This window comes from Apodemus sylvaticus, chromosome 11, assembly GCF_947179515.1.
Source record: "Apodemus sylvaticus chromosome 11, mApoSyl1.1, whole genome shotgun sequence".
In the NCBI taxonomy this organism is placed as follows: Eukaryota; Metazoa; Chordata; class Mammalia; order Rodentia; family Muridae; genus Apodemus; species Apodemus sylvaticus.
The window spans coordinates 37,368,789-37,393,205 of record NC_067482.1 but is presented as its reverse complement, the minus strand read 5'-3'; the positions used below and the strand labels follow the sequence as shown (position 1 = coordinate 37,393,205).

Here is a 24,417-nt window from a genome sequence, read left to right as displayed (position 1 = left end):
GCAGTTCACATTCTACTGGGGAGAGCCATTCATTAAACAACAAAAGATTATATGAGCAAAAGGGGGGGGGAACCCAAGAAGATCAACTATGATAGGGATGATATTTGTGAGGTAGCAATAATGAAGACAGTAAACCTAGATGACATCTAAGCAGAAACCTAAATCATAGGAGTCAGTCCTGGGATCTTCTGGATGTCCCAAGATCCAAGCTAGATGTATCTGCAGCATGTATAAAGCTCTGGCAGTAGAGACCTGTTTGGCTGTTTTGAAGACCAAGGCTGTTTGGAAGGTGGTTGTGGTAGTACAGAAGCAGGGGATGGAAGAGTGATGGTCTGGGAGCTACTTATAGAAGTTATCAGGTATCCAAAGCGAGGCAGGTCAAAGAAAGGACTTTGAAGATATTGGAAAGCAACTCCTGGGAGGCTTCTGATAGCAACAGGGCTTGCAGGAAGGATCTTCTGGCTACTGTGTATCCATCAGGCTATTTGTAGCAAAGGGGATGTATCCATCAAAAGAGAGGGGGAGGAAACCACAGGGGAGAACAAGAGCAATTTGAACTAGAGTCCCAAGTGTCCAGCAGCTGGGCATTTAAACCTATTCTGAATGTAAGGCAGTGTGACCTGCTGAAGGAGTGGATTTGGTGGGTGAAAGAACATGATCAATAGGGATTACCAGAGTTTTTATTCTTAACATAAGAAAAAGAGCTATCCTTACTATAATAGTGTAGTATAAGGCAGATTTGACTGTGTGCTCAGGCATCTGTGTGGTGATGGTGATGGTGATGGTATATATATATATATATGGATTGTAACTTTAGTTTTGTTGTTTTGAGACAGGGTCTCTCTCTATTTAATCTTGGCTGACTTGGAACTTGCTATGTAGACCAGGCTGGCCTCAAACTCACAACATCCTTCTGGCTCTGCCTCCTGAATGCTAGTATTAAGGCTTGTAACATGATAAACTAAACTAAAAGCTAACTTTAGTTTTTGTCATACAAACTCTATTAGAGATAGAGTCAGAAGGATCTGGAGTTCAAGGGCGTTCCAGACTCTTAGTAAGTTCAAGGTTAACTGGAACTATAAGAGAAGCTAACAAACACATGAACAGACCTGCCATCTATTACAAACCTAATATTTACTAGATTAAAACCAAGGTGTAGTAAGGCAACTGGGTTTAAAAATCTAAGTATATATCTTCTATGGATTTCTGTGTATAAGCATATTCATAATTCTATCTTATAATCATGATTCACCAGAATCCTTCACTTCTTGGTAATAGGCTTGTTATTAGAAATCACCTAATTTACACATTCTGACAAAAGGCAAGGCCCAGATTGAAGACAGAGAACTAAAGTTCAAGGACTACATTCATGGTAAGAGGAGACCCTACCGGCAGACCTGATCCTGATAATTGTTCTGCATTATATCTGGCTCTCCTCTCAAGAATGCTGATTCTAATTTCATAACAACTGAATTTTCCAAGTAATATGTTTAAAGAGTTCACTAGAAACTTGGCTAACGTGGAGTTGGACTTCATAAGCTGATAATGTAAATGTATTACTGTGTTGTGTGATCTTGTCTTGGTGATGAACCCTTCAGCAATGAGATCAGATATGTCAGGCACAATCATAGCATTTAATGTGCATCACATGGAAAATGTGTTTTGTTTAACAAAATTTTGTTAGCAAGCAAAGACATCCTTTTAATGGGTCTGCATAGTTAGGAAAATATGTATACTTGACAGCAAACTTTAGCATACTCAAAGAATTTCTTTTGGGCGTCTTTCTGGGGGTTGAGCTATCAAAACATATCTTCCATTTAATTTCAGCAAAACAGGCATTGAGTGTGTACTCTGTCAGCCTCAGGAGCAAGGAAAATGGGATGACTCTTTTTAATCAGCTATACAGATCAAACCAAAGACTTGCTAGGAAAAATGTAATTAAAAAATATAAATATCTGTAGCCAACTATTGAAGTGATGTCAGTGCAACTCCTTCTGGAGGTTTTTGCAGAGGCATCAAATATGGTAGATAGGATAGTCTAGGCAAGGAAAATACAGCATGGAAAAGCAGAAGGGTTTAAGTCTTTATGTGAGTCCACACCCAGGTATAATAAGACTGGTTCGAGGGTGGAGGAGGCGATTAGAATTAACTGCAAACATCAGCCAAAAAGTTGAGAGACCAGGCACATTTGACTTCTTATAAGTAAACCAAGCAGCTCACAATTGATAGCTGTGGGAGAGTGAGCCAACACGACAGAAACAAAGCATTTAAGTTTTGTTTGCCTTCGCTTCCACCAGTACGCTTTATAAATAGATGCCACCAAGGGCAGAATTTTACATTTACCACCCCTCAACATTCTCTATTACCTGTCAACGGGTTGCTTGAATACTTTTCATGTACAACCTAAAAAAAAAAACCAAACCAAACCAAACCAAACCAAACCAAAAAAAAAAAAAAAACAACAAAAAAACAAAAAAACAAAAACAAGGAGCATCCGCCTTTAATCCCAGCTTTTGAAAGGAGGCAGAGGATGAGTTTTCGAGGCCAGCCTGGTCTACAGAGCGAGTCTCAGGACAGCCAGTATTACCCAGAGAAACCTTGCCTCGAAAAACCAAAACGTCAAGACATACTACTAAAAAGTCTTTTGGGGGCGGAGGGAGAATCCAAGGAATAAAATGCGCATTAATTACCGTTGAAAGATTAACACAGAAGTGTTTTCAATCATCCTCTTGTCTCTGAGCTGTAAACCTTAAGCCAACGAAACAAAACAAAACCCCTGTCCACGTGTTTTAACGCAAGAAATGATGCCTTTAAAAGTGCTTAGCGCAGTGTCTGGCCCATAGGAACCACTCAACAAATTACGGTTATCATTTTGACTTCCGAGCTCTCAACCATTCGGGATTCGGATTCTCATTTTCAGGGGATTGAACGGGCCCCAGATGGTCTCCGGGGCTGCTGCCAGCCCCGACAGTCTCCGGTTTCAAGCAGGAACCAACTCCGTATTGCCAAACAAACCAAGGGAAACCATCCAAGCGACCAGGCGGGGCCGCCGGTCCGCGAGTCTCAGGACCCGCCCCTCAGCACAGACGCCTAGAGCCCGGGCTGAACCGGAGCCCAAGCCGGAGCCTGAGGCCGACTCCCGTTCTCACTCCCGCCTGAGACCAGCTTTGGGCAGGGTAGGCTGCCAGGGCAAAACTCCAGATTTAGCCCGGCCCAGCCCACCTTCGCCAGCGCCCACCACACCCCTTCCGGCTGCGGCCCCGCCCCCAACAATGGCCCCGCCCCTCCAGGCACATTCCCATTTCCAGGCCCCGCCCCCAGCCCCGCCCCACCTCGAGCCGGGCGCTTAGTTCTTTCAGCCCGCGGGCGGCCACGTCCTCCCCCGACGCTCTGAGGTCACCGACCGGGCTGGCCGGCAGGGGGCGGAGGGACGGAGGGAAGATGGCTGCCGAGGCCGGATATTGGCGCCGCCTCCCCCAGTCGCGGAGCCGGCGCAGATGAGGCGGTTCGGCTGGGGCCAGCGGCGCTTCGCAACCCGAGCCGGGGGGACCCTGGCGGTGGGGCCTGGCCCTGCTCTATGCCGGCGCCTCGGCTAGCGTGAGCGGTGGCGGTAACGCCTCTCTCCCCCGCGCTTCCCCTGCGGCTTGGGAGTCGGAGCGGGCGGCGCGGCCGGCATGGAGGACGTTAACTCCAATGTGAACGCGGACCAGGAGGTGCGGAAGCTGCAGGAGCTGGTGAAGAAGCTGGAGAAGCAGAACGAGCAGCTGAGGAGCCGCTCAGGAGCCGTGCAGGGTGCAGGCCTCCTCGGGCCGGGCAGCCCTGCTCGGGCCGGCGTGTCCACCCCTTCCTCGGGCGCGGCGTCCCCTCGGGGCTTCCCGCTGGGCCTGGGCGCCAAGGCGAGCGGCGGGGCGGGCTCCGGCCCGCGACGGACCAGCAGTGAGGACCTGCGGGACGCCACCTCCTTGCTGGCGGCCGGCGAGGGCGGCTTGCTGGACGAGGTAGAGCCGCTGCGGCCCGACGAGCTGGAGCGCTTGTCAGGCTGGGAGGAGGAAGAGGAGAGCTGGTGAGCGCGGGGCGCCGGGCCGGGTGGGCCTCGGGGGGGAGGGGTGTCCCCGGGGAAGCAGGGTGGGCTCGGCAGTGGTGGGGACGCTGGCTTTGCCTGCTTCTGCTGCGGGCGGGTCGGCTGGAGTTGGGGGTTCGAGGCGTGCCTTGGAAACGGGGCTGTAGCTAGAGTTCTCTGGATCGTGGAACCTCTGGGTGCTGGATCCAACTGGACCCAGATGGGATCTGAGGCTTGACACAGTCCCCGTGGGCCCGCACGCTCAGAGCACTCAGAGGTACCAAGCTGCTTCGTAGGAAGGGACCTTGCTTTGTGTGAAAGACGGGCTTTCGGATGGTGTTCTGGGCGTTTTGGGTATAGGGAGGGGTCTGCTTCCAGAGGTAACACCAGGTGCGGGGATGTACCGAGTAGCGGCCAGTGCTTTGGACTGGAGTGAGATGGGTATGTTTGTGGGGAGGCCGGGCGAACGTCACTCCCCGTTGGGTCGTGGGGGTAAAGCCTTGCTTTGTGTGAGGAGGGCAGTGGAGGGATGGGGCCGCTTTGTGTGAAGTCGGCGGTGGAACAGGAACCCTGAATTTTCTATTTGAAAACAAGAATTGCGTCGGAGCCGGGAAGCAATAGTTATCAAAGCTGACTATCATTTCCATGCCATCCTGGAGGCGGAGAAAGGGTCCTATTTACAAACCTACACCAAAGCTCTAATTGTCAGGAGGTGCCACTTGATGAGCCTGTGACCCCCACACCTTAAAGTCACACTTCCATTAGGCCGTGAGAAGCTTTCCCTCTAGTTTTATTTTTGATTTAAAAACACCTCCTGGAAATTATCCTCGTAATCCCTCCATTTTTGGAGTCCTAACTTTTAGCTGGAACGTTTATGCTGTTGACATTAAAACTTCTCTGAAGTCGAAATCGCTCATGGACTGGTGTCCCTGCCTCCACCTTTGAAGAATTGTAAGCGCTGCCTGGATGCAGGCCCAGGATTTGCCACTCCAGGTTTATGACCTTGGAGACGTTACTTGGAGCTTCACTTTTTGCCTCAGAAAAATTCTCATTCTTGTGTGGAGTTCTGAAGAGTAAGTCAGATAATCCGCGTGTACTTTTAGCACTGGGCTTGGCATACAGTAAATTCTCCAGGACTGGGCACTGTTAGCCTTAAGCCTGGCTATTTAAATCAACACTATTTTGTCAGTTCACATGTGATCCCTGCTGTGGGAGAGTCTAAAGATTCTTAAGTGCTGATAGCCCTGTGTGAGGCCCTGGCAGTCACATGGAGAGCTAAGTCTTGGGAGGTTGAACAAGATAGGATGTATACAGTGAGGTGAGAGGAGCGCTACAGAACAGGAATACTGACTGACTGCGCAGACTCAAGCACCTCGGTCCAGATGCTGGGGCCAACTTTCAGGAGAAGGTAGAGTCTGAGACTAGCAACTAGGAACATTCCAGCATTTTACGTTTAAAGACTACAAGAAGTATTCTACAAGAAGTATTTGGAACTCGTACTTAGGACCATATGAGCGATAGGCATTGCTTGTTATGTCATTGCCAAGAGGTACCAAGTATTAGTAGGACTGAGTGTAGGAGCTAGAACGTTCATTTAGAGGCCCTGTCCTCTGAAGGGACCCTGTGGGTGTATGCATTTTGAAAGAATCCAGAGATAGGTCGGAAGGTGGAGTTAGATAAAGAAATCAGAGTTAAAATGCCTTGGGGTGTGTCTGAGTAGTAGGAGGGTGTTGGCTGCCAGTGGCTGGAAGAGTTCATAGTAAAGTTTGCTTTCTCAGCAAGTCAGAAACCTACCTTCCTTAACTTGTTTCTATTGCATATCATTTTCTTCTAGAGAAATTGTTGCCCCTAGCATATGCCACAAAAGGTAGAAGGCAGTAGTAGGCATGATATGGAGAAATAACTGGCTTCTGGTATAAATTGAAGTAAGGGAAACGGGGTTACCAAAAGTAACAGGTTTCTTTCATGCTGGGCTTCTTAGAGAAGCAGATCTGTATTGGCCATAATAAATCCTCCAGGGATTGTGGTTGTTTCCTAAACTTAACTGAGTTCCCAAGGAACTAGTTATCATCTCATAGAACACACTTAGGCAATAGTGGTGGAGAGCAGGAAGCTAACATGACCTCTGTATGAATAACCGTGGGTACTTACTGTGAGTGGTGCACTTTAATCCTTTCTGTTCTGCTGTATTTCATTTAGAGGAAAATATTAGTTACTACTAACCTGACATATAGACCTACAGATGGGTTGCAACTTTCAGTCTGAAAAAATGTTGCTTTCATATAACTCAGAAAAGTCCAGGAAAGAAAATTAATATGATTAGGTATCATAGTGCATTAAGTGATACTGGGTAGTAGAGGGTGGGGTTAAAACATTTTTGTATTTAATTAGATTTAACTTATATATTTATGAGGTAGGTATCAATTTCCGTGTAAGGAAACCTTATCTTGGCATCAAATAACACACAGTAAATGGTGACACTAAGCTTACAATTCAGCTCTTCATACTTTAAAATTTATGATACTCCCATTGTTTTGCATTTTCCAAATACAACATCAGCTTTCATACATGAACTGCCCTTTTATGTATGGTGGCACATGTATTTGAAGACTACTACTGTGTCCCTGGTACCCCTTTTCCCACCATATACTGAACATTTTCTTCAGAGTCAATTTCAGCTTATTGAATAATTTGGTAGATGATATAATTCCCTATAATAATAATAATGGTAGAGTATTATTATTGAGACAGGGTCTTACTGTGTCACTCTGTCTGTCCTAGAACTATGTAGGCCAAGTTGGCCTCAAACTTAGAGATCTGCCTGCCTCTGCCTGCCTAGTGTTGGGATCAAAGGCATGAAGCAGCACACTTGGCGACTTAAACTTTTTTCTTTATTTACTCTAGTTGCTCATTATTAGACCTAGTATCCAGAATTGTATTCCCCTTTTTAGGGTAACTAGAGTGTGTATATACATCTCTTGAACTAAGAACTATTTTTAAGACACACTAATGGCAGGACAGTGGTGGTGCATGCCTTTAATCCCAGTACTCAGGAATTAGAGGCAGGTAGATGTCTGTGAGTTTGAGGACAGCCAGGGCTACACAAAGAAAACCTGTCTTGAAAAACCAAACAAAAACAAGAACAAATAAAAGAAAGAAAAGAAAAAAGTAATCAAAGTCACTGATTAATTAATTTAGAGATGTCTCGTGGTGTGGCCCAGGCTTGATCTTACTGTATAGCCCTAACTGGCTTGAACTTGTGACAGTCCTCAGCCTCCCATGCACCAAGCCCTGCTATTGTATTTTAAACAATGTTAGTCATTAACAGTTTTAACTTCTGTTACTAAGTTTAATAGGTGCTGGTAGTATGACATACTCTATCTACCCTGTGTTTTCTATTAAATTATGTTAAACTATGTCTCCGTAATTTTGGGTTTTTTTTTTTTTGTGAGAAATTTTTTGAGTTTAAAGACATTTACATTTCATGTTTAGTCTTAGGCATTTACTACCTATTTTCTAATCTTTGTTGTATCTTTAGTAGACATTTGTTGTAGATCTTTGTTCAGATTGTGTGTATGTGTATGTACACACATTGGTCTTTTGCCTGCATGTATGTTTATAACTGGGCATAGTTACAGAAATGTTATTATAGACAGTTGTGCCTTATGAGTACTAGGAATTGAACCCAGGTCCTCTGGAAGAACAGCCAGTGCTCTTAACCACTGAGCCATCTCTCCCGCTGCATTTGTTCAGATTGTTGACAAAAAAATGTAAGTGACAGATAAATTACTCTGAAGTATGCAGCTCCACTTGACCCCTCCCTCCAGTAGCACCAGTCCATTAGTGCCCATTATGGTTATTCACCGCCTAGTAATGCTTTCTGTTGTCAGGTCCATATGACATTGGTTTTCTGTGACTATTCTGAAAGATTTTGGCAAATGGTACACTGTAATTAAGCTGTAATGAGCCTGCATGGTTCTTACCGCCAGTGAAGTCATTCTCAAAGTGGAAATTGGAATGAGTTTGGTTTGACATGGCTATGAGTCTACTCATTATAAAATCAATCCTTTCTTAACTTCAAAAACATTGTGTAAATTTATTTTCAGTTTGCTCTGGAATTTCTAGATACTGCGTATTATTCTCTTTAGAAATTACCGCCTTTGGTTATAATCTTTTCTTCCATATTTCTGATCTACAGTGATTTTATGATAAAATTTTTTGTTATTTTTTTCATGGTTTAGAGGGGTAGGGCTTAGCGTATTTTAGCCACATTTAATAGTTTCTTTGAGCACAGATTCTCTTTGAAGAATGTTCTTCCTTTTCTATCCAAACTGATGACAGAAATATTTTTGTTGTAGATAGGGACTGTTGCTTCTTTATACTGATGTTACTGTCATTTTTTTCCTCACGTTTTTCATTGTTGAACTCTAATTTTCAGTATATGCTGCACCATTTAATTAACACACATTTTTATAATGCATGTTTTATTTTAAGCTTATTTATTTACTTGAGTGGGGGAGTTCATGCCACAAGTGGGCACACAGTTCAGAGTGCAACTTCCTCGAGTGGGTCCCTGGGATTGAACTTGGGTGGGAAGGCTGGGTGGCAGGCAGGCAGGCAGGCAGGCAGGCAGGCAGGCAGGCGGGTTTACCTATGGAGCCATCTCTCCAGCTCTAGAGGCATGTTTTAAAGCCTACAAGATCGTGACTTCTAGTATAGACAAGGCTGTGCGGCTATCACCTCAGGCGCATTTTCTCCACACTGACGGACACTGACTTACTAACAGTCACTCCCCATTTTCTCTCCCCTTGTTCCATGTGTCTACTTTGCCTATCAGATTACCTCTGCTAGGCCCTTCGTGAGGATGAATCATATAGCAAGCGGCCCTCATGTCTGACCTTCATCTAGCATAATTTTTCCAAGGTTCATTCATATTGTAGCACATGTCATAATATTGTCTTTATCCTTTCCTCCTGCTACGTGCCTGAACAGTGTTCTATTGTGTGACTTTACCAGGTTGTATGTGTCCATTCCTTTGTAGGTGGGCTTTTGGATTATTTCTACCAATTGGCTATTATAAATAATGCTGCTATGACATTTATTTACACATTTTTTGGATGAACATATGTTTTCTCCCCCTCCCCTTGGGTGTGTGCCTGTGAGTGAAATTACTCCAAATGGCACATGGCATCACCATGCTTAATTTTCTGAGAAACTGCCAGACTGTTTTTCACAGTAGCTGTACCACTTCTCGTTATCACAGCAGTGTATGAGGGTTCTGATTCTTCTGCATCTTTCGCCACACTTGTTAGGTCCATCTTTAATTGTAAGCCTTCTGTTAATATCATTTTGGTTCTGATTTGCATTTCTCTTCTGGTTAGTGATATTGAGCATCTTTTCCTGTATTTCTTGGCCATTCATGTTAATTCTTTTTGGAAAATGTCTATTCAGATCCTTTATACGCTTTTTTTTCTGTACTTGGGATTGGGCCTAGTGTCTTGGGCATGCTAGGTAAGCGAGCACTGTACCACTGAGCTGCTCCCCTTGTCCTCTTTCTGAATGGATTGTCTTTATACTGGAGGCTGGAGGAGTAGATACCGGGTGTGTGTGGCTTACATGTGTTCTCTCCCCACACCGTGTGGTCTTATTTTCTTGGAAGAATCTTTGATGCACAAAAATTTTAATAGTGATAAGCAGTTTATCTGCTTTACTTGCTTGTCACTGTATCATTGTTCTGGAATTTATGTATTCATTCCTCTGTAGGTGGGCATTTGCATTGTTTCCACCATTGGCTATTATAAGTAAGTAATGCCGCGGTGACATTTCATTACACACACTATTGTTTCACTGCCCACCACATGAGGACTCAGATTATTGGCATGTGTCATCACTGTAAGCTTAATTTTAACTCTTAAAATTACAATTTCTGCTTTTTTACTTTTATAGTTTTGATTTGTTTTTGAGACAAGGTCTCTATGTAGCCCTGGCTATCCTGGAACTCACTCTGTGTACCAGGCTAGCCTTGAACTCACAGAGATCCGCCTGCCTGTTTCTGCCTGACATTCGCCATGCCGCTTTCAGTGTCTGTGCTCCTCTAGGCTCCTCATAAAAGCAGAATTATATCTGTTGTTTGCCACTTGATTATTTTACTTAGCATAAGTTACCTAGGATTTATTTATGTCATAGCATCTGGCAGGATTTCCATCTTTGTTAAGGCTAGGTGAGCCAGGCAGTGGTGGTGCACACCTTTGATCCCAGCACTTAGGAGGCAGAGGCAGGTGGATTTCTGAGTTCAAGGACAGACAGGGCTACACAGAGAAACCCTGTCTTGAACCCCCCCCCCAAAAAAAAGGCTAGGTGATATTTCATTATTGTATATGTCACACTTTCATTAATAGAAAACATTGCCTTCTCATCGTGGCAATGGTGAATAATGCTCTGACCAGTGTGGTACAGGTACCTGAGTGTGCACTTCCCAATACTCAGGAGTGGATTTGATTTCCTATCTTTGCTGTGTGCTGTGCTTATAAATATAGGCAAATATTCAAGTCTGTGGGCAAGGATGCATGAAATTGTGTGTATGTGTGTCCAAGTTTAATGTGTCAGAAATCTACCTTGATAGCTCTTCTATTTTATTTGTTGAGTTAGAGTCTCAGTCAAACGCAGAGCTCACTGATCAAATGGCTAGTCTTGCCAATCAGCTTGCTAGAGTGCGGTGAATTGGGCTGGTTGTGGAGGTCTCCTTCAGAGACTGGCATTACAGGTGAGCTGCCATACCCACCAACATTTCCATGGGTTCTGGGAATGGCCTCCCAAGTCAGATACTGAACTTGTTCCCGAGCTGTCTTTCTGATGTCCACACTGGCTGTGCTCCTGTGCTTTGGTCGTTTTTATGTCCTTAGGCTGTGGCAGTCAGAGAAACCCAGTTCTTATTTTCTCCCAGCCATTGCTTCTGATGTACACTGTTGAGGTAAATAAAGGACCTGTTAGGTTTTCTTCTTTCATGCAGGTGACATTTTCAGTAGGTGAGTACTTAGTGGTTTATGTCTCTGTACTGTCATAGCTGTGTCCTTTGTACTAAGGTTGAAACTTCCTTACACGGGCAGTTATTCATACCTGCCTTTGACTGCTGGCTTGAAATTAACACCCACAATGCCATTCTTATTTTACATTTATAATTTAATTCTTTTGAAAAAAGCTGAACTATAGCATATATATATATATATGTATATATATATATATATATGTATATGTATATGTATATTTTTATATATATATATAAATAAATCTCTGGAGCTATTTAGAATAAATTGAGTATTCATTATTGTGGGGAGGGTTAAGAATTGTCAACTCCTGGACTCAGCTAATGTTGCTCATTACTATAGAAAAAAGAATTTGTTCATGGCAAAGGGGAGCATGTATTTGAAGAAGTGTCTAAATGACTTTATGTTGCATCTCTGCTTACTGTGCTGCCCTAAAATAGGTGAGAGGTCAGTATAACATATGTTCCTGTAGGGGCTACACTGCTTAGTCAGGGTTAGCTGACTGCTTGTTAGCACCCCAAAGACAGGGTTTTAGCTTTCTCCTTACCTTTAAGATAACCCTTATTGCAGATAAGATAATCCACTATGCAGACTGTAGATTGAAGATGAGCGTTTCTAAGAAACTATGAATTGTCGTGCTTTTTGCAGAGATGCCAGGAACTTGTGTACATCATGAAATTGTAGAAAAGTGAAATCAGAGGTAGACTGAGATGTGTTCTGTGAGCTTCTTCTCATACCTGGTAAGCCCAAGACAGCTCCAGAGCTGTGATTATAGGGATGAGCCACCCTATAACACCAGCTACCCCATCTTCCCTTTGTAATTGTCCCTCCCAGGTGAAACTGAACCCGTTAAACTATAGTTCTCTTCTCATACCCCAAGCTCTTACGTTTTAAATCTGCAATGTCCTCCACAGTCTCATAGTTTTTGTTTTGTTCGACAGCTGGAGGGCTATTTTGGGGGTCTGTGGAGGCTTTAGGAGGCAAGGCCTAACTGGTAGAGGAGGATTACTAAGAGTGGCAATAGATGGTTATAGCCCTTCATCGGTCTGCTCAGTGGTCTGCCACCATATATCTAGCTGCTCCTGTGTGCTCTACTGTCCTGTGTAGACTGTCCTGCTATTAGCATGCTTTTCCTATTGTGATGTACTTACTGAGACCTTCTGAAACTGAACCACAACAGTTCTCTTCTTCTGAGCTGTTTGAGAGAAGGAAATATAGATGGAATCAAGCCACATTTGTCCTTTTGTTTTGGCTTGTTTTATTTAACATTATGCCTTCAAAGTTTAATCCATTTTATGACTTTTGTATGTCATTCCTTTTATAATAAGTTTGAGGAAGAAGGGTTGATGATCAAGTTGATTTGGATGGCATCTCTCTCTCTCTTTTTTAAAGATTATTTGTTATATGTCAGTACACTATAGCTGTCTTCAGACACTTCGTACAGATGGATGGATGTGCGCCACCATGTGGTTTCTGGGATTTGAACTCAGTACCTTCGGAAGAGCAGTCAGTGCTCTTAATCAGTGAGCTATCTCTCCAGCCCCCTGCATGCCATCCATCTCTTAAAAATGGCATAGACTAAAGTTGCACAATTTTTGATATAATATTAAGGATTTTGTTTTGTTTTGTTTTTTGAGACAGGTTTTCTCTGTGTAGCCTTCACTGTCCTAGAACTTGCTCTGGACAAACCAGAGCAAACCAGGTAAATCAGGCTGGCCTCAAACACTTCCTCTGCCTTCCAGCTGAAGAAGAATGTTTTTAGTGGAGTTGCTCTTGGGCCTCCAGACTGCCTTCTAAATCATTGGAAATGTCCTTCCTAAGACTGCAGACTGGGCCTGTGGTGAGCACGCTGAAAGACATGGAAAGCATTTGATGAAGTAGTTATCTGCAAGTGCTTGTGATTCTGTTTTTGTGGTAACAGAACAAAACAGCACTACAGTCTACATAAGAGAAGAGGCTTAAGTAGAGAAGTGTGTAGCAGTGGAAGTGTGGATTAGTTTTAGGTCTTTTCTGAATATCCCTAGTAATAGCCAATTCCTTTCCTACTGAGGGTAAGGAATGTAAAAAACTTTTAAAGCCTTTATCATACATAGTAGATCAGGCTGTGTTAGCAAGAAACAGGAGTTCTGAGTGGCTAATTCACCTTTCACCTGAGCTCATTTACTTTTGACAGAGCAGCTCCTGAACAATCAGGCCTCAGATCTTCTGATGTTCATTTTGCATACAGTTCTTTTTATCCTCTTGCCAAAATCTAAGTCTCAGCTCAAACTTTCTCTCTTAAGAAATTCTCCTCACCTTTTGCTGTTCTCTCATATGTTACCTCATCACTGTATGAATGTCTGTTTGGGAATATACTCAGCACAGCAGTGTTTTGCTTGTGTGTCTCTAGGTCATGAGCACTATCATATTTACCTTTATATTTCTAGATAAGACACAGCATCTTGTATGTAGTAAAAATTCAGTTATATTAAGCTAGTTTTAGTTAGTCTGAGTAATAGTTATATTGGGCTAAAATCAGGTAAAGCTGTAAAACAATGAGACTGAATTCTTCCATGACCATTGTAGTAGTAACATGAGGAATTTCCCTTGGTGTCTAGATGAGAACACCAGTAAACTTACCCTCTCGTACTTAAGGCCCTCATGAGCCTTCTGCATGTAAATCCCTGTGTGTAGTGCCGGGGACCTGGCTAATGCTCTGCTGTCCTCAGAGGGGTTCAGCTTCACCATGTATACTCTCATTAAGACCCTGCCTCGTTGCCCTCCTAATAGGAACACATCTATAACCGTATCCACAAATAATGTGATTTTTCTTGTGGTTTTAAAAAAGAAATAGTTTGGTGATCATGTAGCAGAAATTTGGGCTCTTCTGAAGGGTATTAGGAAAACATTAGGGTTGGGCTGGAGACTAGAAGAACATATTAGGGCTGGAGACATGGCTCAGTAGTAAGAGTGTGCTGCTCTTGCAGAGGACTCCGGTTTGGCTCACAACTGCATGCTATTCCAGCTCCAAGCAATCCAATACTGTCTTCTGGCCACATGTGTACAGAACATGCACTTACACAGGCATACCTACATATACATTAATACAAATAATAAAAATCTATTTCTTAAAGACTGGGTGAGGTGGTATATTTTTAGTCTAGCAGGATCTCTGTACATAACCAAGTTTTAGACCAGCCATGGTTACATAGTGAACTTCTATCTCAAAAAGTAAAAAACCAGCGAAGGAATTAAAATAATAGTCTCCATGAAGCATGGTGAATAATGGATACACAATAGCACAGTATTATGATATTGGTATGAAGCTTGTGAAGATGAAGCAGGAGTGCTCAAAATTTAGATTTGCAAGATGAGGACGAGTCAGACATCTCCTAAGTCCAATTTCCTAAGGAAAGCTCCCCCTCCCGGCCTTTTGGCTACTACTCAACAGTCGTTTCTGGTCATCTCTCAGAGTTTACAAAGCATCCAGTCATGGTAACTACGGAGAAGTCTCTTTGCTAGGGAGAGTGAGTAAGAACTAGGAATGGATCAGGTTGAGGAGTGGGCTTAATAGGAGCTGTCAAGGTAAGGAAGAGGGCCTTGCTGTGGATTTGGTACCAATCACTGTTACATTACATCATGAAATTAGATGGCAGATTGTTGGTTGTTTTTTAAAAGATGGTATTTCTTAGTACTCAGTAGTAGCTTTAGAAAGGGCCATGTTTTAGTAATCGTAGAACATGAATGTAGGTATCCTTGAATTTTGACTATCATTTTCTTCCTAATAGGATAATGGATTTGTGTTGGTTGTCATTAAGAAATATCTGTTTGTCCTTGGATATACTAGTCTAAGGCTTATTTGAAGAGAATTAAAAACAAAACCTGGGGTCTGGAGGGAGGGAGGGAGAGAGAGAGAGAGAGAGAGAGAGAGAGAGAGAGAGAGAGAGAACATCTAAAAGCACTTGTTCTTACAGAGGACCTGCCTGACTCCCCCGACCCACATGATGCCTTACAAACACCTGTAATGCCAGTTCTAGGGGCTCCATGCCCTCTTCTGACACCAGTCACACACATGGTGCACAGAACATGTAGGCAAAACGCTCACATGTAAAATAAGTCTAATTAAGACATTAAAATAAGTAGGGTTTGGTGGCGCACGGGCCTTTAATCACAGCACTTGATAGGCACTAGCAGGGAATCTTTGAGTTAAAGGCCAGCCTGGTTTACAGAGTGAGTTCCAGAAAGGCCAGGACTACACAGAGGAACCCTGTTAGATGGAAGGGTATTGACTTTCTGTTAGAATCAAAAATCACAGGGAAAAGCATGAGTATTTGAATAAACACACTTAACTGGAGTGAAGTTTCAGAACTAATGAGAAACACAGTTGAAAATACAGTAAATATATATCAAACAAAGGTAAATAACTTTTAAAATAAAGCTAAATTACTGGGTTGGAAAACATATTATGAAACCAAGGATGCTTTTGAATTTTGGAAATATTCTTAGCAATGATCTTGGGTAATAAACCATTGAACGTCATAATAGTGGTACATAGTAGGATTCAAAGGAAATAGATGATTTGTTAATAGTAACAACATTTTGTCCAGAGACTAACTGCCATGATGTCCACAGGTAAGAACATGTTTTAGCTACAAAATCCAAGGTTCTCTGGAAGAAGCAGTGTGTATTGCACATGTAATATATATGAGGGTATTTATGTGTACATATATGCATATGCTCAAGATCATTTTTTGAGGACTAAAACATTTTGATTTGTGGTTGATGAGATAGGTAAAGGCACTTACTGCCAAACCTGGTGACCTCAGTTTAGTTCCTGGGACCTATGTGGTAGGAGAGAGCAAACTCTCCCATGTGATCTGACATTTAAACAACCACTGTGGCCTGGGTAGCCCCCAAACTGGTCCTAGCAATTACTCTCTCATACTGCCTTGTCCATTCTTGATGTGATGCTATGTGCCTGGTCTAAGGTAGCTTGTTTTGCAAATAACAACAAGTGTTTGATTGGTGTCCCTGGGAGGCCTGCTCTTCTCTAAGGGGCCTGGAGGAGAGGAGAGGGGAGGGAGAGAGAGAATCGGGGAGGGGAGAGAGGGGAAACTGCAGTTGGCATGTAATATATGAGAGAAGAATAAAAAGAAACAGACATTGAGCAGATTTAAAACCATGGCTCTGATACAGGTAGAAAGGGAGCAGATATGATAAAACATGGTAGAAGTGGTTCTGATGACAAATGAAAGGGGGAAATACTTCTGGTTAGTGTCAAGTGAACTTTAGGATATTAATACCAGTAAATGGAAAGTCAACGAATTTAAATTAGTATCAGAATACCAAGAAAAAGTGTTAGCTGTTAGTATATTCATTTCCTAATATCTTATTTTTGCTTTTATTCATGTTGTACAAGCTGCATGCACTCTGGGAGAGTTGGGGATGCCTACAAACTTAACAGTAAAAACAGAGATGTTTTTGTGATTTATAACACCCTTCCTTAGTTCTTAACTATAAACTTTACATGGCAATCTCTGTCAAAATATCCATATGTTGGACATGCCTCAGAGTTTTTATAGCTAAGATATAAAGAAAATTTTTATTGGATATTTTATTTACATATAATAAAATTCTTACACTTAAAATATGTATATATTTGGTAAATAGAACTTTTAAAATAAAAATTCTGTGAACTTCTTAAAACATGTTTAAACTACTGAACCATGTAAAAATTCCATTCAAGAAAAAAAAATCCCTCACCTTATAAGCCCACAAAATATATTTCCAAATACAGTCATGCAAAAATATAGTTTATGGGGTTAGAGAGATGGCTCAATGGTTAAAAGCACTGAGTGCTCTTCCAGAGGTCCTGAGTTCAGTCCCAGCATCTACACGGTGCTTCATAACTATCTGTAATGTGAGCTTATGCCCTCTTGTAGGAGTTCATGAAGAGAGAACACTCATATACATAAAATAAAATGCATTTTAAAAATACAGTGAACATATTCTGTATCTTTGGATATATTTTACACAAGTGGTCATATGATAAAATAATTTAGGAAATATTGAAAGGTGGATATTATAACTTGGAAACTGCTTAAAAGTAAATTTCTAACTTACCCTTTCAATATATTTTTTATTATGTTTGAACTGAATTTTATAAAATTCAAACTGTAAATTATAAAAACAACTGAAAGAAAACGAAAAGGCTCTCTGTAGGTCAGTGGTTCTCGACCTTCCTAATGCTATGACCCTTTAATACAGTTCTTCATGTTGACATGACCCCAATATAAAATTATTTTTGCTGCTACTTCATAACTAATTTTGCTACTATTGTGACTCATACGTAAATATCTCTGTTTTCTGATGGTCTTAGGTGACCCCAGTGAAAGGGTCCTACAACAGTTCAACACCCCCCCCCCCAGGGGCTGTGACCTCCAGATTGAGAACCACTGATGTAGACTATAAAGACAGTAGTTTAATCTGCACAGCAGTGATCCCAAGTGCTTGTTCAGCATCAGCATTGATATTAAAACAACCATAGAAATCTGAAGAAAGTCAGTAATCCCTACCTTGGAAAAGGGTCTGTGGCCATCACCCACTGCAGTTAACTCTTACTTAGAACCAGTGCTGCGGAATACTTAAATCACCAATTCTATAAAGCCAATGAACTGAAGATTGTTGATCCATCATTGTCTGGCAGGAGGAATCAAAGGTAGTAAACTTAAAATCAGAGATGTAAAGAACATTCTGAGGATGGGCTTTTTAACAACAGGAAACTATTTAGAAGTGGTGGCTCTGACCTTTAATCAAGCCCAGCACTCGGGAGGCAGAGGCAGGTAGATCTCTGAAGTCAGCAATGCCTCACAGTTTCAGCAAACAAAAAGACAAAAAAGCTGTCCATGGTGGTGGCTCCGTATGGTGGTGCACACCTGTAATCCCAGCAGTCTAGGAGGCAGAGGCAGGCGGATTTCTGAGTTTGAGGCCAGCCTGGTCTACAAAGTGAGTTCCAGGACAGCCAGGGCTATACAGAGAAACCCTGTCTTGAAAAAACCAAATTCAAAAAACAAAAAACAAAACAAAAAAAAGGACAAAAAGGAGATTCAGAAGCCCTCGTTAACTACTGCTTCCTTATCTGCCTGGTTGAGGTAGCCAGGTTGATAACAAAGCTTAGGTCTTCCTCTGCTGTCTGTGAGAGGGCAATAATTGGCCTCTGACAGAAGAGTGTCATCATCCCCTAGGATGATCTACCCTCTGTCTGTGTTTTGTTTTCTGCTCAGTGGCCTGGAACTTGCCAAATAGGCTAGGGTGTCTGTCCAGTGAGCCCCAGGGGTTCACCTGGCCTACTTGAGCAAAATGGATCCCTGGCTCACACCCTCCTTATAAACAGTGGAAGAGCAGCTCCCCATGGGCTCCACGCACCTTAGGGAGCCTGAGAGTTCTGAGGTAGCATGCCTGCTCCTTGGAGCCTTGTTTTTGTGAGGTAGGCTGAGCTCCTCATTGGACCTCTGCCGTTTAATTTTAATAGGGCAATGAGGTGTCTTGGTTAAGGTTTCTATTGCTGAGAAAACACCATGACCAAAATCGACCTGGGTAGGAGAGGGTTTACTTCATCCTATAATGTGTGACCCATCATTCAAAGAAGTCAGGGAAGGAACTCAAGGCAGGAGCCTGGGGCAGGAACCGATACAGAGACCATGGAGGAGTAAGTGCTGCTTACTGTTGCTCAGCCAGTTTTTAAAACACTCAGTTCCGTTCAGGACTGTGGGCCAGTGTTGGCAGTGTCCACAATGAGGTGGGCCCTTCCAGATCACTCACTAAGAAAACACCCACACAGGCTTGCCTCATTCTTTTTTTTTGTTTGTTTTTCTTTTTTTTTTTTCTTTTTTTTTTTTCTCTGTGTAGCCCTGGCTGTCCTGGAACTCACTCTGTAGACCAGCCTGGCCTCTAACTCAGAAATCCGCCCGCCTCTGCCTCCCAAGTACTGGGATTAAGTGGAGACATTTTCTTAATTTAGGTTCTGTCCTAACTAGCAAACCCTTGAAAGTAATGTAAGTTTTTCATCAAATGAAACCCAGGGGCACATCCGTCTATCCTTGGTTGTATTACTCATGAAACTGAGTAGGTCTACCAGAGCCTGCAGCTTCCTGAGCCCTGCTCTTTCTCTCCTGCTCTTTTTTGATCCTAATACATTTATTTTCCTTTTTTTTTTCTTTTTTTTTTTTTTTCTTTTTTCGAGACAGGGTTTTTCTGTGTAGCCCTGGCTGTCCTGGAACTCACTCTGTAGACCAGGCTGGGCTCGAACTCAGAAATTCGCTTGCCTCTGCCTCCCAGAGTGCTGGGATTACAGGCATGCGCCACCACCGCCCAGCTCCCCTGCTCTTCCTATGGCTTCTCTTCCTTGATTAAGTCACTTTGACTTTAAATTTTTGAAAGTGAAAATTAAATGTTTTTAATAGACAAAGTTATAACTTTTAAGAAGCTCACATGCTTCTAAGAAATGAGCAATGAAATGTGTATTTGTTACAAGTGCTTTTATTAGGATTTCTTTTCTCTTGTTTTTTCTCTTTTGTTGTTGTGGTGGTGGTTGAGACAAGGTCTCACTGTGTGGCCCTGGCTGACCCGGAACGTACTTTGTAGAACGGGTTGGACTTGAACTTACAGAAATCTGCTTGCTTCTGCCTTCTAAGTGATGGGATTACAATAAGCATGTGCCATCATGGCCTGCTGGAGGTTTTTCTCATAAGTTTTCTTTGTCTTCCTAAGAGTAGATCCAGATGTGTGAGATACCCCAGCTTATTTATCCTCTGAGAGGTTTACAGGTATTTCGAAAAATCAATTAAAGGTTCCCTAGCCAAAGAATAATTTTTTATGAGTGTCCTGTAGGCCTCCATTTCTAGCTGTAGAGTGGTGTCAGGGACTGAGAGTAGAAAACTGGGTGATAGGCAGTGAGTGTGAGCATGGTGAGTGTTCCCTTTGGTTTCCCTGGACTTCCTCCTATCTGCCAAAGAAGGAAGAACAGCCACTTCCCACACGAAAGTAAGGAAAGGCAGTTTCTAAGGAAGGGGGGCTCGACATTGAGGCAGGCAGGAGATGGAGAGACCCTGTTGCTTGTGCTACATTGTGCCACTGTAGAAGCAGGAGATGTGGGTGTAGGTTAGCAGTGAGCAGGGCGCTGATGCTTTCACTCAGCTGGGCTTTAATTTCTGAAGTTTGGGCCATTTAATTTATAGTAGTTGCTGTATTAGAATGAAACTAAACATCTTTCAATTTTCTAAAATAATTTTAAAAGTAAAATATAATTTAACATACCATAATGTTTGCCCATACTTAGGTAGTTTGTGTACCATAAAATTCTGAGAATTAATTAATACACTTCAATGAATGTAGTGTATTTACAGCCATGAAGCCATGCCACAACTAAGTACCATCTAAAAGAAAGAAACCTAACTCCCACCTCTAGGCCTAGGCAAGCATTAAGGTACTTTGTGCTCCTTGTCTTTCCCTAGGCATTTCCTGTGAATGGGAATGGAATAGTACAACATTAGCATGTGATGTATGCGGTTCACTTCTTTTACTAAGAATATGGTTTTTTTATAGAAAAAAACTTCTCCTGTTCATGTTCGTTGAATTTTTTTTTATCATGAGTTCTGTAGCCAACAACAGATAAATTATGTCCCAAGATTATCATGTGAGATGTCTGGGTAAGTTACATGAAACCAGTAAAAAGTTACATATTAGAAGTGGTGAGACAGAGCTGCTCAGTGGTTATAAGCACTTGCTGCTCTTGCAGAGAATGCATGTGTGGCTCCCAGAATCCCCACATCTCACAGCTATGTGTGTCTGATACCCTTTCTGGCCTCTGAGAGCACCACACATGCACATACATATATGCAGACTGTGGTGGTTTGAACATGTGTGAATATGCCTAGGGAGTGGCACTGTTAGGAAGTGTGGCCTTGCTAGAGTAGGTGTGGTCTCTTTGGAGGAGCGGTGTCATTGTGGGGCTGGGCATGAGAACCCTGTGGGAGCCAGTCTTCTAGCTGCCTTCAGATGAAGATGGAGAACTCTCAGCTCCATCTGCACCACGCCTGCCCGGGTGCTGCCATGCTCCTGCCTTGATGATAATGGACTGAACCTCTGAACCTGTAAGCCAGCCTCAGTTAAATGTTGTCCTTATAAGAGTTGCCTTGGTCATGGTGTCTGTTCACAGCAGTAAAACCCTGACTAATATACAGGCAAATACTCATGTAATTTTATAAACAAATTAATCCTTAGCCAGGCAAGGTGGTGCGTACACCTTTAATCCCAGGCAGAAGCAAGGTAGATCTCTGAGTTTGAAGCCAGTATTGTCTGCATAGTGAGTTCCAGGCCAGCTAGGACTACAGAATGAAACCTTGCCTAAAAAACAGTGTAGAATGTCATTTAAAATAAAGTTGTATAAATGATAGTTATTCATTTACAGGCTTTGAACTGACAGAGTCAGTGTGCAGTAGTTATAATTTTTAAAGAAGAGATGCCAACATGGAGATTTGCTACAGACACTTGCAGTATTTAAGATGGAAAGAGAATGTACCACAGCTTTTTTTTTTTTAATTGCTGTTTATACTGCAAGAGTCATTTACCCTATATAGTCTTGGTTAATCTTTGTCAAAGTAAACGGTAGGTAGTACCAGACATAAACTACAGATAGAGAAAAAGAGAGGGAATGGAAATTTTGTGTTGCTCTTGAAAAGTAGTTTAATTGTAAAAAATATCATATTGTAGAAAAATGTTTATTTAAATATTTTACCAGACCATCACTTCTTAATATTGGCTTAATTTGATTAAGGTAAAATATGAGAGTACTTCTTACTGAGACATCTGTGTCCATATATATAAGCAAAATGTGTTCTCTTCATAAATCCCACTTCATTAATGCACATATAGTCCTTGTTAAAAATCAAGGATCTATATTTTTCACAAGGAATTATACCTGACATGATTTATTAATAACCAGCACAAGTGGACTAATCTGAGGAAGAACTCCAATGTAGAAATTTAAGTATGTCCCCCACCTCTACTCACCTTTCCCTTCTGTGTGCCTCTTCAGGAGCTTCTCAACAACTGTGCCTTTCTTCCTTTTGAAAACCAAAGTAATGTGTGTGTGTGTGTGTGTGTGTGTGTGTGTGTGTGTGTGTGTGTGTGTGTGTGAAGTGCTGGTCTTCTCAGACACACCAGTCTGAGGACAGGACTTGAAGACTACCCAGTAAGTCCTACATCTGGTACAGTATGTGTATGTTTGGTAGAAAGGAAAGCAGGAGGTGGAGCTCCTCCTGCTTCTCTGTCTAGATTTAGTGTGTGGTAAGATTAGGAAGTTAGTGATGTCTTGCCGAAAACATCATAAATTGTTATGAAGACAAGTGTTTCTTTGTAGCTCTAATCTCAAGAGAAAAGTAGAGTTGATTTTGAGAATTCCTCCCTTGGGTTCATTTTGTGGTTGACATCTGGGGGGTTTATGCTGCTTGCTGTATCATTTTCTTGCACAGTAAGTAGTTATGGCTAAGCATACGCCATCATTCACCATTTCTCCTTAAACCTTTACAGGGAGACCCTAGTTTATAGTCCTGTGCTCAGTAATGGATGTGCCCTTTCGTGTTTGTTTTCTTCTAGGTTGTACTCATCACCAAAGAAAAAACTCACACCAATGCAGAAATCTGTTAGTCCATTAGTTTGGTGCAGGCAAGTTTTGGATTACCCAAGTCCTGATGTGGAGTGTGCTAAAAAGTCTCTTATCCACAAACTTGATCAAACTATGTCAGGTATGTCTAAAACTTTAATTGTGAATTCATTAATTTTCTTTGGCCTGAAAGCATATATGTTGAGTTGAATGTGCATTTTTTTTTTTGCTTAATTGCCTTTCTGAATTTCACTGTATTCATCATGAAAGCTATATTCATGTAATAACAGTTTTTAAAAATCCTAGTCTTACTTTAATGGATTATATCTATGAGATTATGAATTTTAATCTTTCTAATAATGAACTAAAACAGTTCCTAAAATGAAAATGTTTGTCTCATGTCATCAAAACGTATCCCACATACCTCACTTTGGTAAGTGGATGTGCTGGAGAACATGGGTAAAGAGCCAATAGACACCATGGCCTCACTCAAGAGCTTGCTTGTTCCCAACTTGATGATGTTTGGTTCCTCGAGCTGAGCTCCGGATTCCTCATCAGGATGAGGAAATGGCGGATGTAGAAGAGCCTAGCTTGGCTTCTGGCTCATAGAAGGTACCTCTTACTCACTTTTCTTCCTTCTCAGAGTTTTCTTTCTTTTTTTGTAATTGACATTTTAAATTGCTTTAATACCCTTTTGTTTAACAGCATTCACAAAGCTTACAAAACGTGTTCATAGTGATATTTATGCCATCTAATGTAACATGCCAGTGTGGGAAGAAATATAGGAAAAGCATTGTCTTTCTTTGCATTTCTCTGTCTTTTAAAACTTACTGTTTATGAAATATAATTTAGGAAGCATGATAAGTAATTCTGAATAGACTATTTTTGTATGTGTATCTATGTAGTAGTGTTCATGAGGGAGTATGCACATACCTGTGTTGGTACAGGTACACCTATATTTGTTATGTGTGTATGTGCATGTGGAAGCCAAAAGTTGACATTGGGTGTTTGCTTAGTTAGCATTTCTATTGTGGTTAAACACCATGAGCAAAAGCAACTTGGGGAGGAGGGTGTTTATTTCAGTTTATAGTTCCTTATCACTGAGGGAAGACAGTGCAGGAACCTGGAGGCAGGAGTTGATACAGAGGCCATGAAGGAATAATGGTTACTGGCTTGCTCAGCCTTCTTTCTTACAGCACCTAGAAGAATCAGCCTGGGGGTTAGCATCCTCCACAGTGAGCTGGTGCCGCCTCCTGCATCAGTCATCAGGCAGGAAACTGTGCCATAAGCCATTCTGGTAGGGCACTTTCTCAATGGAGATTTCCTAATTCCAAATGACTCTAGCTTGTGTCAGGTTGACTGTGTCAAGTTAATATGTATCTTTCTCAGTTGCTTCCTACCTTATATTTTTGAGATGGGTTTTCTCACTGAAACTTGGCACTCACGGATACTGCTAGATTGCCTGACCCTGGAGCTCTGGTGGCTTGAATATTCCTGGCCCTGAGAGTGGCACTATTAGGAGGTGTAGCCTTGTTGGAGGAACTATGTCACTGTGTAGGTGGGCTTTGAGAGCTCCTAGTGCTCAAAGTTCCACCCAGTGAGGAAGAGAGCCTCCTCCTGGCTACCTTTGGAACAAGATGTCTACACCTCTCAGCTCCTTCTTCAGGACCATG

General features: G+C 42.2%; 1 protein-coding gene across 2 annotated transcripts in view; it reads left to right on the top strand.

Annotated features, from left to right (window-relative positions):
- The first annotated feature begins 3,361 nt into the window (after positions 1 to 3,361).
- The window catches only part of Slain2 (SLAIN motif family member 2), a 56,329-nt gene continuing 35,273 nt past the window's right edge, over positions 3,362 to 24,417 (top strand). The window contains exons 1-2 of one of the 2 annotated variants that reach the window (XM_052198277.1): positions 3,362 to 4,063; positions 22,738 to 22,886. In XM_052198277.1, coding sequence (XP_052054237.1) covers positions 3,675 to 4,063; positions 22,738 to 22,886 — 538 coding nt within the window. In that variant the 5' untranslated portion in view covers positions 3,362 to 3,674. The remainder of the gene's footprint in view (positions 4,064 to 22,737; positions 22,887 to 24,417) is intronic. The other variant, XM_052198278.1, reaches the window with a different exon arrangement.